The following is a 15,004-nucleotide window of genomic DNA, read 5'->3' as shown; positions in this document are numbered from 1 at the left end:
TTGATGCCAGTTGCAATGGGAAATTGTGAATCTAGGAGTAAACTCGAAGAAAATGATAGCTAAAATAGGGATTAATCCGAGATAATAGCTGAAATAGAGGAAATGTAAGTAGAGAGGAAGAATCAACTTGTATACTCATGAATGAGTTTTTGTACACATACAATCATCTATTTATATGACTGAATTACAACTGAATTTGAAGGGATTAACTACCATCTACAACTGGTTACAACTAGCTACAACTACTATAACTTCCTCAACAACCTGTAACTAACTCAAACTACTCGCCACCTTAGCATAATTGATTCTGCAGATGCCAACAACTTGCTACTCTTGTATCAATACTGCTTTGTTGAAGAAGATCCTTAACCTCAAGGATCAAAGGAAGGAAACCTATGATGCAATTCTGTCCAATACTCCCAAGTGGCTTGAGTAGGATCAATACCAGTCCACCTCACCAAAACTTGACTGACAGCCCTATTACTCTTCTTAACTAGCCTCCTTTCCAATATAGCCTCAGGAATAGGACAATAAGGACTAGAAAGATGAAATACTGGAGGATGGTTTATAACAGTAGGGACTTCTCTGCACTTCTTCAATTGGGAAACATGGAAAGTAGGATGAATCATCACATCAGCAGGTAGTAGTAGTTTGTAATCCACAGACCCAACCTTAGCATCAATAGGGTATGGACCATAGTATTTAGCTGCAAGCATGTTGAAAGGTCTTTCAGCCACAGAAATCCGTCTATAGGGCTGAAGTTTCAAATAAACCCCGTCACCAACCTCAAAGCATCTATCAGATCTGTGTTTATTGGCAGTATCTCTCATTCTTTGTTGTGCTCTTGAAATATGAAACTTAAGTAAGTGAATAACAACCTCCCTAGCATATAAAGATCTATCAACCATCTCAGTAGTAGCTTCTCCAACCAAGTAAGGGAGATGAATAGGTAGTTGTTGACCATACAACACCTCATAAGGGGTATACTTGATAGCAGTATGATAGATAGTGTTGTACCACCATTCAGCTAGTGGTAAGTAAGAACACCATTCTTTAGGCTGATCAGAACAGAAACACCTGAGATAATTTTCAAGTGTTCTATTCAACACCTCAGTCTGTCCATCAGTCTGAGGGTGATATGCTGTGGACCTTTGCTGTTGTACTCCTTGCATAGTGAATAACTCCTACCAAAAATTGCTGAAAAAGACTTGAGTCTCTGTCACTCGTAATGGTAGTAGGCATGGTATGTAGTTTAAAAATGTTGTCAAGGAAACACTGAGCTACAGAATGAGCAGTATAGGGATGTGATGAGGCCAAGAAATGACCATACTTGCTTAGTCTGTCCACAACAACCAAGATAACTTCCCTGCCATGTGATTTAGGAAGACCATCAATAAAATCCAAACAAATGTCAGTCCACACACCCTCAGGGATTGGCAGTGGCTGCAATAAACCACGATAAGCAGCTACATCAGTCTTGTGTCTTTGGCAAACATCACACCTACTGATGAAATCCCAGGTATTTTCACAAGAGAAGGCCAGAAAAATAGTGATTGTAGCCTCTTGATAGTGGCATCCATGCCTGAGTGAACACCTTGCATAGAATTGTGCCACAAAGCAATAATAGATTGCCTTAGTTGTTCATCTAAACCAACCACCAATCTACCTTTCCACCTCAATTGGTTGTTGTACCAAGTATAATACTTGAAGGGCTGACTTTGAACCTTTGTAACAACTGCTTACTGTAGGATCAGAAGACCATGTGGCTTTGATTTGCTCATAAAGGGTGTCATTAGGACTCAATAAGGAGATTGCTAGAAGCTCAGCATTAGGTTTCCTTGACAGAGCATCAGCTGCTTTATTATCTACCCTTTTTTAAGCCATTAGTTTGGTGATACCAGCCACCTAAAAATCAGTATGTATATGCTGCTCTAACAAATACTTCAAGGCCTTTTGGTCAGTTCTAACAATGAATTGCTTGCCTAACAAATAATGGGACCACTTAGTGACAGCAAAGAAAGAGCTAATAGTTCTCTGTCACACACACACATTGCCTGGTTTTTTTGGAGCCAATGACTTACTAATGTAAGCAATGGTATGCCCCTTCTGCATCAGGACAACACCAATTCCTTTGCCACTAGCATCAGTCTCAACAATAAATGGTTAAGAATAATCAGGCATGGCCAAAACAAGAGCAGAAATTAAGGCTTGCTTCAACTGAGTAAAAGCTGCATGGCCTCATCTGACTAAACAAATGCTTCCTTCTTAAGCAGGTCATGTAGAGGCTTGCAAATAGCACCAAACCCTTTGATAAACCTTTTGTAATACCCAGCAAGGCCTAAGAAACCTCTTAATTGCTTAATGTTGACAGGAACAGGCCAATCCCGTACAATAACTATTTTCTTAGGATCAATTGATACACCTTCTGCACTAATAAAATGCCCCAAATACTCCACTCTAGACACACCAAAAGCACACTTGGACATCTTAGCATATAGCTGATACTGAAGCATGAGATCAAACATAGCTTGAACATGCACAAGGTGATTTGTTACATTCCTACTGTAGATTAAGATGTCATCAAAGAAAACCAACACTGATTTCCTAAGTAGTGGCTTAAAAACAACATTTATGAGGCTTTGGAAGGAAGAGGGTGCATTGATGAGACCAAAGGGCATGACAAGGAATTCATAATGTCCCTCATGAGTCTTGAAAACTGTCTTATGTGTATCCTTCTCATCCATTCTAAGTTGATGATAACCTGCTCTAAGATCAATCGTAGAGAAGAAAACAACTCCATACAATTCATCCAACAAGTCTTCAATTATAGGAATAGGGAATTTATCCTTGACTGTCAACTGATTTAACTCCCTATAATCAACACATAATCACCAACTACCATCCGTTTTCCCCACAAGTACTACGGGAGAGACATAGGGTAATCAACACATAATCAACACTTGTAAAGGTATCTTTTCATGGTAACCAGCAACATGCTATCTTGCAGGATAATAATCCATCAAGAAAGTGGACCAACAACTTTTTTCTGATAAGGTACATAATATTATGAAACTCCACCTAAATATGAAGACACCAAAGCCAACAGGGCATAATTGATTGCAAAATTGTTTCTTTTCTACCAAGGCACAGAACAAATACATTTCTCCAGGTGCAACAAAATCAAACCCCCTTTAGCACATACCAAAATGAAAAAAAAAAAAAAAACTACGAAAATTGCATCCGTTTTGATAATGCACCTACCTGTACAAACTACCAATACAGAACTGCTAATCAGTCTCTTATTTGTCACCTAATCTTCAAACATTCCTTCATCCGATAGCCGAGAAGATTCAGTCCCATTGACATAAGGCTGGTTGGCTATATTTGCGCTTGGGTTGCCTAGGATGCTGTAATCAAAGTCTTCCTCATCATCGTCTTCATCATCTGTATCGCTGTCAGAATCTTCATCATACAACTCCCGCACAAATCCTTGGGCCTCCATCTGCATCCGCTCCTTGATGGCATCATCATATGACATCTCATACCAAACAGTACCTTTGCCAACAATAGATTTATTGTGAGCATCTGTCATTCGCTCCTGCTTGCTCTTCTCTGAGTTCTTTGGCTCGCCCCAGTAGTCATATCTATACAAGGGACTTTCAGGATCATACTGATCCTTTCCGAAAGCACTTGGATCCACATACCTACCAGGCTCTTCCAGTGGGAGCCCAAGGGCTCGGCGACTGCAAGAGCATCAAGCAAGTACAAAATCAGAAAAATGTTCAGAATCCAGAGACACAAACTTAGATGGAATAGTCGTCTCTTCAAATGAAAATAACACAAAATCACACGCATTGTTTTTAAGCAGATGAAAGGAGAAAGGCAACATGTTGGTCTGAGTTCAGATAATCTAATAATGCTTAACATGAAATTTATCTGAGCCACTTGGATGTAAATGACTTGACTAGTAAAAGCAGGAGAAACAGCAAAAGAGCTGTAAGACATATGAAGGTATTGAATACTGACACCAATGGCAGTAGTAAGGTAGTCACATATTCTTCATTCAAGGAGAACTTCAGTTTATAAAAGTAGAACCACAAATTAACATTAAATGCTTTAAAGTCTTCTTAGATAAACTAGAGCAAAGCAAAACTATAAAGTAGCTGACTTCTGGAGGATTGGGAATTCATAACTAAATCAGAAGAATTCTTGAGATACTAAAAGCATCAATTATCACTAAAGTCTTTATATCCAAAGCCAAATGCTTCACATTTAGTGATGTCACTAAGCCCTGTAAATTAATGGGATACAGACAAAATCCCTCAAGTTATATATACTAAGGGAATTCAGGTTTTCAAAGAGAAAAAAAAAAAAAAAAAAAAAAAAAAGGTAAACAAGTCTTTCAGTTGAGAAATTAGTACTATAAATGAATATCAATTGTATATCAAACAAACTATTCTCCATTTTCTCAAGTGGCGGTTGTAAAGGAAAGGTTTTTCGGGCACTGTTAGGATAAGGGAGAAAGGCCAGTGTGAATACCAGCTTATATCTCTTAACAGAGCCTCTCTTTCCTCAAGGGACCGACGCCAATGGATAAAATCGTATTCATCCATCTCAATATTTCGTCTCAGCTTGGGAATTTTGTACACCTCTCCTCGTTCTTTTGCTTCCATTCTCAGTTTATTATGGTGCTGCATCACAGCAGCAAGGAGAAAACAGCACAAAGAGGTTATTTTCTCAATTAGATACCCTTGAGAAGAGATCTTTTTGATACAAAAAACCTTTTACATTGCTAAAGTAAACAATAAGCAGAATTTTTCCAATGATATTGCCACGAATGAACTTGATATAGGTCTTGGTGTGGTTATCTTAAATAAGAGGTGTAGTAAGACAAAAGGGTAGGTGCATCAAGGGAGAAATATAAATGAGTTTGCACTTCTCATGTATATCTGTTGCTCCACATCAACTCTGTGAAGGAAAATTTTCTTTATAAGTTCGGTAAATGCAGGCTCTTTTCAAATTGATACTTTTAGCAGAACTAGTTAATTCTGTATTCTTAGCCAAAGTATCATAATGATTGTTATTTTTTGTAAATATTTATTCCACAAAAAATCATTGTTGAACTTTACATTACTAAAAGTAAAAGCTGATTATTTATTGTTATTGAATTAGACAACTCAGTCTTCCCACCTTGTAGATCGAAGATGTTGACTTTCCATAAGAACATGTATATACCCATAATGAATTTTCCAACTGTCCCAAAGTTCTCTTCCCAAAGTCAGAGATAAAAATTAGATTAAGATTCTTCAAAATTTCTTTAACGTGTTCGGATAAGGTTCCAAATTGTAGCATGTATCATATGTAGCTTCTCTTTAATCTCTATTTTATTGTCAAAGGCTAGATTTGTAAGCACCTGATTTCAATCGCAAAATCGATTTTATCGCTAAACATGAAAATAATGATATATGGCTATAGTCACAATAAAGTAATCAATATTATCTCAAACCTTACGCTCAGCAAGTGCAGCTTCCAAGTCAAGCTCTTTTACGCTGACTTTCTGCCAAAATTAAAATCTTGTCAGATACATGCATGAAAAAACAGCAAACAAAGACTTGATAAGCTGCTCACTGTAATCATCTTGGTAAGCAGAGCTTTCTTATAATAAGCTTTGGAGTACTCAATGCTATTTTCTTCATCAAAATCTTCATCATCGGCTAACTCTGTCAATTTTTTTCCTTCATATTTATCAGGATTTGCCTCCATGTCATCCAGAATCATTTGTTCAGCATTATGGATCTGCCATAACTGCAGAATAAAACAGAAATGTTAATCGTGATTTGTTAGCTGAGATGGCTAAAAAGGTACCCTAACTACTCATATAGGTAAGAAATAAAGTTTCAGGACAGCCAAATCCCAGCGGAGACAAAAACACTAGGTGATTTCTTCCATCTGTCCAAGCCTTGGTGGACAGAACCCGGTACGTCTGCTGGTGGGAGGTAGCAGGTACCCCATGGAATTAGTCAAGGTGCGCGCAAGCTGGCCTGGAGTTCCGGACACCCCGGTTATAAAAGATAAATAAATAAAGTTTCACGAAAGCAGTTAAACAAAAATGAAAACATGAATCAGTCAAGACATGGGCTGACATTAATATTAGCTTGGTCCCATTTTTAAACACATTCATGCAACACATATCAACTTGCAAGGGCAGATTTAATCGAACAACTAAGTTAAAGTGCAAAAGAAGCTTGAGCAAAATTATTTGGCTATGATAGGTATACAGGTATATAACAATGGTTACTTAAACTTTACTAGTTTGAAGAGCCATGCAGAAATAAGCTCCAGCATGTAAACCTGTATAAATGCTTAAAGCAAAGAGGAATACCTTGTCCACATAAGGGTGATTTGATAGTAGTGGCTCTTCTTCAACTTTGACTCCAGGATCTTTTCTAGGAATAGGTTGTCTTCCACAGTCACGCTATGAAGGGAAATGAGTCAGACAACATCCTATGGAATATGAACCAATGCATGTATAATATAATAGGACGACTAAAAAGTTCAAATCCCTGTAGATGATGAAGATTCAAGAGATCGTATGCTTAAGGATGCTGTTAGTGTTGATAAGTTTTAGCTCTAACAGAAAACTTAGAGCATCTTTTGTTTACACCAAAAACGGGCAGTTATTCCCAAAAAAAAAGCATTTCGTGCTCAACCTTGAAACAAACATTGCATATTACTTTTCACTTACAAGAGAACCTTTTTACTTTCTTTAAGATGGGAGCACTGATGGGTTTGAGCTCTGAAGACTAATACTAAAGAGTGATATTCATATCAGTGAACACTTTCCACAAGTCAGATGAATTTTCAGGCTTTCAGAACTGTAAATATTTTGATGTATTATTTGAATGCTACACAAGAATTTAGCATCTGTCTCCTGCTACATATAGATAAGAACCTAAAATGTCAAACTTGCCTTCATTTTTCACATCTTTATATGTAATTAATAGTACGTATTATTTCTTCTCTAAAACATTAGTTTAAAGAGTTTATTAAAATTTATCGATATATTGAGCAGATACAGAAACATAAACTGCATTTTCACAAAAAAACCAACAACTACTGCTACTACCACGGCTCAATCTCAAACTAGTTGGGGTCGAATATATGAATCATATGCATGATATTTTTCTGTATTTGAGCCGGTATTGTTCCAATAACCAATAAGTCACTTAAATTAGGGGTTCTCTAAAGCTAGAAGTTCTAGATCTCACACTCTATCCATAAAGTAATCTAAATTTCTGAACTAAAAAGATACCCGGGAAATAACATATCCTAATACAAAGACAACAGGATCACATTGTTTCACTTACACAAGTAATCAGACTAAATAGGATTTTAACTTTTTAAGAGTTGTCACTATCAATCACATAAATTTCAGTAGGCAGGAAGGTACCGGAAGCTACCATTTCAAGAATGTAAGCAAAGCTAGTTTGCTTACTTTCCTATCGAAGTGTCTCCATCGCAATAATCCTCTACCTCTATCAAATTTTTCGCTTCAATTATATCTGTTCTTCACTAAGTTGCATGGACTTAAATACGTTGGCTTATAATACATTCAAAGTTCATTTGAGATCAGTAATATGATATATATAATCAAGTTTCATCAATAAAACGTGTCAATGTTAAATTACTTAATACATCTATTTCTAATGTTAAACTGGGTTACAAAAAAACCTAGCTTTGGAATTCAAGATTTGATGTATTGTTGATAAAAAGTTAGAACTCAAATAAGAATTCCTAATTTTAATAGAGATACTGAACTATAAAGGAAATATAACAGTTGGCCATAATAAAATGGTACTTACACGCAATTCATCAAGATTTGTATCCTCTTCACGGTGAAATATAGGCGCAGAATCGAATCTATTAAAGCTGCAATGATAGGAAACACATGCGGAGACAAATAATTAATGACTGATATGGGACTTTCAAACAATTGTCTATATAGATCAACCTTGTATAAAGTGTATAATAAGTAGTGTATAAAAGGTGTTTATACACAAATTTTGCACTAAATCGTATGCTTCTACATAAAGTATAGGCTGGCGTAAACATTTCAAAAATAGACATAGACCATAATTTTCCCATATATATGTGCATGTGTGTGTGTGCGCGCGCGCGCGCGTGCGTGTGTGTGTGAGAGAGAGAGGCCCAAAAAAGCATATTATGTGCCTCTGCAAGAATAATATGAAGAAATTTGAAAAAGGATTGTCTCAGAAAGATCAGAAATACACTGAAGCTACATACATTAGGTGATCTATGTTAGGATCAACAAAGCGCAACTCAATAGGGAACCGAAACCTGTAAGGATCACGTTTAGCCTGAAAAGGAATTTTAAAAAAAATCTGTAAGGCATCAATCCACCATAATTGTGATTGTCTCTTAACTATTTGAAATAGCTGTGAACCAGAAAGGAGAGATGAAACTAAAAGATACACATAAGTAAACTCTTACATTAAGTATACAGAAATGTCCTCCCTTTGTCTTTTCAATTTTATCACAGAATTCCAGAAAATTATCTCAATTCCACGAAGGTGGTTAATAGAAAGAAGGAAAGAGATAAGCATAAATGCACCAAAAAAATGATTGGAACAATGACAGCAGCTATATATCTTGTAACCTAAAATCGTATACATGTATGCATATTTGTGTATGTTGAATGCCATCCCAGAGAAAAGGCTGCTACTACACCCTAAATCTAATCAAATTTTTCTAAATAAAGGATGATATCAACCTAGATTCTTAAAATCTCTGAATACATATGAAGATTAGCTAAATCTGTAATTTGGTACTTAAATAGTACATTTAATTTCAATTTTATTGAGAAGCCAAAAACTAACAAGATCACTGATGATGAGTGCATAACAGAGCATGACCCTCAGCAGTATAATGCAGATATACTACATGGCAGAAGCGACTTGGTAGTCAAATGATATGATACTGGCTAGAAATTCAGATGCTGTTCTTTGATGAATCGAAATTCAGATAATATTAAGCATCACTCACCAGAATTTCAACTGTGACATGCATACCAACTTTTATGTGATGGCGGATCCAAAACCAGTCATTTCGTTTTATTGGAACCCATCTGAAATGCATTGACAAGAAATCATCAAACACATGAATAAGAAGTTTACACCATCTAAAGTACTGGTTGATTCTGTCCTATTTTGCTAGGGCTCTGGCTGCCTCACTAAAATCATTGAACAAGCAAAGGAGCATAGTGAGATTCCTTGGACCCATTTTAAAATTCTGATTCTAGTAAATTCAACAGCAAAGCTTAGTAATTCAATAAACTCCAAAACACAATAAGAAACTGTTGAGGAACCTTCCTACTTTTTATATGGATGTTAGGTAACATGTCCAGAATTTCGTTGTACAGGTAACATGAACATGCTTACCCATCATGAACACCTCCAATGTCAACAAATGCTCCTTGATAAAGATGTATGGCTGTAACTTTACCCGCACAAATCTGCAAAAAACACTTCCTTATAAGCTTGCCTTTCTTCAAAACTCATGTGTCGCAATGTTTAATAAACTGACATAAGTTCCAACTGAATTGAGGTATGCGAGGCCTATTAGCTAAAGTAGCTTTATGTCCGAATAACATGAAGTGGATTACGCTAATCCTAGATGACGTTTTAGTTCTATGTTAATTTAACAGTTTCACGGATTTTCTGTAAGACATAAATTTACAGAGAATACATTACAAAGACATTGAACATGCATGTCAATTGTCAAATTGCTCTAATAATTAAAAGAGAAGTGCATGTGCATGTTTGTTACTTTCTCAAAAAAAAAAAAAAAAACTTCATGTATAGATAACAAAAGACCGGATGCAACTTTTACAAAAAGGATTAGCATGCGATACCAACAATAAAGAAGGGGCTTAAGCTAAAATAAGAAAATAATGCTCTATCATTTTTCTTCAATCTTGTGAATAACCCAAACAATAGTGCAGACATGTTTATTTCTACCGCCAAACTGTAGGAGAAACTACTCAAAGATATAATATTAGAAACCAACTGAAACACAGCTAGTAAACTTGTAGACATGATAAGTTTTTTTGTGGGATGGAAATACTTAAGTTTATGGCAGAGTTTTCAGATATACTTTCATGCTAGGGGGAGAAAACATAAAAGATCCAAACGACAAAAAAAAAAAAAAAAAAAAAAAAGAAGAAGAAGAAGATAGAACTACATACTAAGATAACTGAAAAACATTATCGGTTTAGTAAGAATAAACAAGAATCAAATCATCCTGCTCAGACTATAAAGTCAAGTATGGCTAGAACACTTCATAATCTCTTCAATCACTGCTCAGTTTCTCATATTTATCCATCTAGATTCTAGATGTATGAAAACGGAGTTTGTAAGAATCAAAAGTAAATTGACCTTATTGTCATCACAGAAAGGGAAAAAGAAAGCAACTTACTTGTCCTGGGTAGTAAAATGGGAGTTCATACTGCAACCAGATGAAGGAGGGAAAGTTATGACAAAAACATCAATAGCCCATATAAACATAACAACAGTAAAAAATATTCAACAGCAACTGCAAATGTAACATCTATTGTACCATTCCATCTTGGTAATCCTTTCCTCTTTTTCTCCTTCCAGGATAATAGTCCTGGTCATACTGCACAGACATCATAAACTGCAGGTAAGTACAATTATGGATGAACCCAAAATACATTCTTTTGGAATCATTTTTTCTGACAAGAGAGAAGGGGAAAAACCAAAGGGAAATCTTTACATTGAAAAATTGACTCAATTTTAAAAAGAGAAAAGCAAGTAGAAGTTAAACACTAATACAGGCTTCTTACAGATACAATATTTGCGATAGCACAGCATGAATTAAATACTGCAGCAAATCATTCACTTTAAGTTGCATACTAGTAGCTTTTTTTTTCTTTGATAAGGCAAGGTGAAGTTGCTAGCTAATAGCCTCACTTTCAATATCCTGTGCAATCACTACTTTCTATCAGGCTGTGTCAATGATTTCGGTAGTTTTTAAACTTTTTCAATTTCCATGTATGAGATTTGAATTATTTGGACTCTTGTAGGTGCTTGAACTACCAAACATGTCCTTCTCCCGCAAAAGAGAGGGGGGGGGGGGGGGGGGGGACACCGCGCGTTCCACGACAGTGGGGTTTGGATTTGATTTTGTTTCAGGTATTAGAATTAACATTTGAATTTAAACAGAAAAATTGATAGTTGTCTGACTCCTTAACCCCTGACCTTTAAGAATAAAGGTCATTATTTCTAGAGTTAGACTTATTAGTTGCTTCACTGACAAAAAGACGACTCCTGCAATCTGATATTTCTCAGGATGGTTTTCCTCTAAACCTTAATAACTACAAATAATTTTTTTTTCTTTTTTTAAATTAACTATGGTGTCGAGGCCAGCTTGCGCGTACCTTGACTAATTTCAGGCCTCAGCATCAATCACGCAAAAGATAGGGGTTGTTCAACCAGAAAAAACGTGCATAAACCAAAATAATATGCTCAGTTGATGAAACCAGTAAACGGTACACAAGTCCTAGTTGCTATTTACTTTCATCAATTGTTACACCCACTCTTTTCTAGTTGCACTAGCCTCCTTTTTCATGACAAGGAAATTCTTGGTAGTTCAAGCATCTTTGCAAGTCCAAAAAATGTTTTAATTTCTCAGTCAACATATTATCAACAGCTTAAAACTACCCAAACTCTTTACAGCACAAAAGCTACATGACCAGAGGCAGTGCTAGAATTTGAAGTTTACTTTGTTCGCAACAAAATATTTATACATATTTATTAGAGTTCCAAATACAAATACAGGTTCTAAGCAAAAGCTATATGATACTCTCTCTGTTTCAATTTGTTTGTCTTACTTTCCTTTTTAATCTGTTTAAAAAGAATGTGTATTTCTTAATTTGGCAACTCTTCAATTTCAACATCCCACGTGGCATGCCACAAGATTAAAGGACTTTTTAGTACATTATACATATCTTTAGTTTAAGACTTCAAGATTCAAAATTCTTTTTTACCTTCTTGACATTATACATATCTTTAGTTTAAGACTTCAAGATTCAAAATTCTTTTTTACCTTCTTAAACTCCTTATAAGTCAAACTAAGACAAACAAATTGAAACAGAGGGAGTACAACTAAATACTTATACATATTTAATGGATTTCCTAATACAAATCCAGGGTCTAAGCAAAAGTTAATGGACACGTAGCAAATGATCTAGCTCCTCATCTGGCTACATCCTGCATCACATTAAAACCACATAAACTCAAGGGCGGAGCTACAACTTTGACTATCAGTTAGGCTCAAACATGTATTTCTATTTCAAAATTCACCTAATATAAGCTGTGTTTTCTAGAATCCAAAACTCAAAAATTCTAGCTCCACCTGTGCATAAACTGATACAAAATTATCCTGTACCTTATATGATTCTTCTTCCAATCTATCCTTGTTAGCAGCTACCCACTCATTATACTGCTTCAAAAACATCTTATACCTTTCCAAACTCATATCATCAGTTTCCATTTTCACCATCTCCTCCACTTTATCATAATCAACTCTCACTGACTGCATCTTATGAGCTTCCCTAATAAACTCCAATTCCTTCTTATCAACCACCCACCCCCTCGGTGGCCAATCCCTAGGCGGCACGTGTCGAACCACCAATGGTCCAGCCCACATAGTTTCCAAAGGCTCAGGTATTTCCCCTTTAATCTCAAATTGCTTAGCATAATACTCATCTTCAGTTATACCCATTTCTTGAATCTTTTTTTTCCTGTAATTTGGACTAAGCATTTTAAAAGCTTCAATTGCTTCAGGTGATTGAAGTGCTACTTCTTCACCTTCATTAAGTGATTTTCTTGCGAAATCAGCTTCAGGTGAGAGGATTTCTTCCCATGGGGCCCAACCACGTTCGACCCAGTTTTGGTAACGGGCTTCTTCTTCGGATTGTTTCTCTTTGGGACCAAATGCTTCGAGAAATGCGTCGTCATCACCTACTGGATATTCATCTGAACTGAAACAGTGAAGGGTAAGAGAGGAAGGAGTTGTAGAAGCCTTCAAGTTGAAGAAAGAAAGAGAATGGGGTTTAAGGAGGGTTTTAGGAGATGACGGGAATGTGAAGAAGAAAGAAGAACAACTTTGAAGAGTTTGCATTTTTCCAAGGGACAGCGGGAGCCTAAGATTTGCTTCGTTTTGATACAAGATAAAGTTGGTTTGTTCTATTCTTTTTTCTTTTTCTTTTTCTTTATTTGGGGTCAAAGGAGAGGACATATCTTTGCTTTTATTTTTTGGTACTCCCTTTTTTTTTTTTTTTCTATTTCGGGAGTTCAATTAAATTCGAATCCCGCATTGCAGGGCTTAGTTAGAGACAGCGTTTCCAGCAGGATTTTTCTCAATCCTAAAGTTCGAACCCGAAATCTTTGATTAATGATGGAGGGACCTCAATAGTCCGACCACAACTATGTTAGTTAGTTTTTGGTACTCCGCTCTAATTTTCTATTCTTTAGATTTCATCTCCTTCAAAACTATAGGAGTACTTTCTCCGTAGTTGGAATTTCAAAGTGAATATTGTGAATCTTACACAATGTTAATACAAATTAGCGGAGCCTTAACAACCACATGCTTCAATTATGAATAGCATGGTTCTGTTGAAATGTAGAGAATAATTAAATCTAAGATCATTTTAGCATTTTTAGTTTGAAAGGAATGGTAGAAAAAGAAAGGGATATATAGCTAGCTAGTGTTACACATTTATTCTCGTTTGTAGTCAATGACTCTTTAAGCTTTTTATATTACTCTTAGAGAGTGAGAGTGCATAATGTGTAGCCTCATCGATAATTCAAGTTTTTTATATTACTCTTAGAGAGTGAGTGTGCATGATATTCAATATAATATTTCCTAAGATAATTTATATATATCTATAAAGCTGGAAATGAACACGGTGATGTGGCATGTCTCATTAGCCAGCATTACTATTTATCTTTTTTCTAATAATTTTGGATTTTTTCCTCAATTTTTGTCCTAAAATCCTCCAAAAAAAATTAATAATATCTTTTCTCATTATTGACATTTATTTCATTTTTTGAGATCCTTCCCTCTTCCTTCTCTTTCTTTATTCCGTCACAAAAAGAAACGGAAAGTGATTAATTTTCTCGGCCGTAATTTCTCATTTCTGATCTTATTAAATATATGTTTACTCTTTTCCTCCAAAAGGAAGAGTGTAACTGCTCACAATGAAATAATGGTGCAATTACATCCAAGAAAATACTCCATTCTCTTTGAATTCTATACATGAAGCAGCTACTACACACATCCAACTATCATTCCTAACGACTCTTACACCAACTTTATGTATTATATACTAGTAAATAAATCCGCGCATCGCGCGGTTATATAAAAACTCGTTTTACTTAGGTTATGTGTAACAAATATGTATTTTATTTGCATTTTTTTTTAATGAAACTTTTACTTGGAAGAATACTAAAATTGATGTTGCAATAAACCTGAATTAATTCTTCTTTGAAAAGAATAGAGCCTCTAAAAATGAAGATAGTATCTACAAATTTTATCGTAATTTCAATGTTAACATTTTCTCTTTTTTGTTCTTTACTAAATGATTTTGGTGGGGAGAGAGTTTGTAAAACAAAAAAATAAAACAAAAAAACTTGCATCAACATTAAAATTGTGTATGTTCTTAGAAGGTGCAAGAATAAAAGTATAAGAAAGTGAAAATTATCCACATCTCAAATTCTCCAACCATTTTAAAAATCTCTAAATGATTGGATATTCGAATGTCTATAAAATTTAATGAGCTTATTGTACGTGTATCTGAAATAAAAAATTAAAGTGAAAATAATTATTTATTTGTTTCTCCTAATTAAAGCTTACTAAAAATTTCAAGAATAGTATATACTCCTCAATAAGTTATATGATTGTC

General features: G+C 35.3%; 1 protein-coding gene across 1 annotated transcript; it reads right to left on the bottom strand.

Moving 5' to 3' along the window:
• Positions 1-2,955: 2,955 nt before the first annotated feature.
• LOC132632495 (protein PLASTID TRANSCRIPTIONALLY ACTIVE 10) lies at positions 2,956-13,317 on the bottom strand. The gene is made up of 12 exons (XM_060348457.1): positions 12,487-13,317; positions 10,636-10,695; positions 10,495-10,524; positions 9,459-9,532; positions 9,064-9,145; positions 8,305-8,378; positions 7,863-7,929; positions 6,383-6,475; positions 5,629-5,805; positions 5,507-5,557; positions 4,540-4,691; positions 2,956-3,743 (listed from the first exon to the last, which is right to left on the bottom strand). The coding sequence occupies exons 1-12, from the start codon at positions 13,219-13,221 to the stop codon at positions 3,311-3,313; spliced, it is 2,028 nt and encodes a 675-aa protein (XP_060204440.1). The 5' UTR covers positions 13,222-13,317; the 3' UTR covers positions 2,956-3,310.
• Between the last annotated feature and the right edge of the window lie 1,687 nt (positions 13,318-15,004).

The sequence above is a fragment of the Lycium barbarum genome, chromosome 3 (genome assembly GCF_019175385.1).
Source record: "Lycium barbarum isolate Lr01 chromosome 3, ASM1917538v2, whole genome shotgun sequence".
Classification (NCBI taxonomy): domain Eukaryota; kingdom Viridiplantae; phylum Streptophyta; class Magnoliopsida; order Solanales; family Solanaceae; genus Lycium; species Lycium barbarum.
The sequence above is the reverse complement of the archived record's forward strand: the minus strand, read 5'-3'. Positions and strand labels throughout refer to the sequence as shown.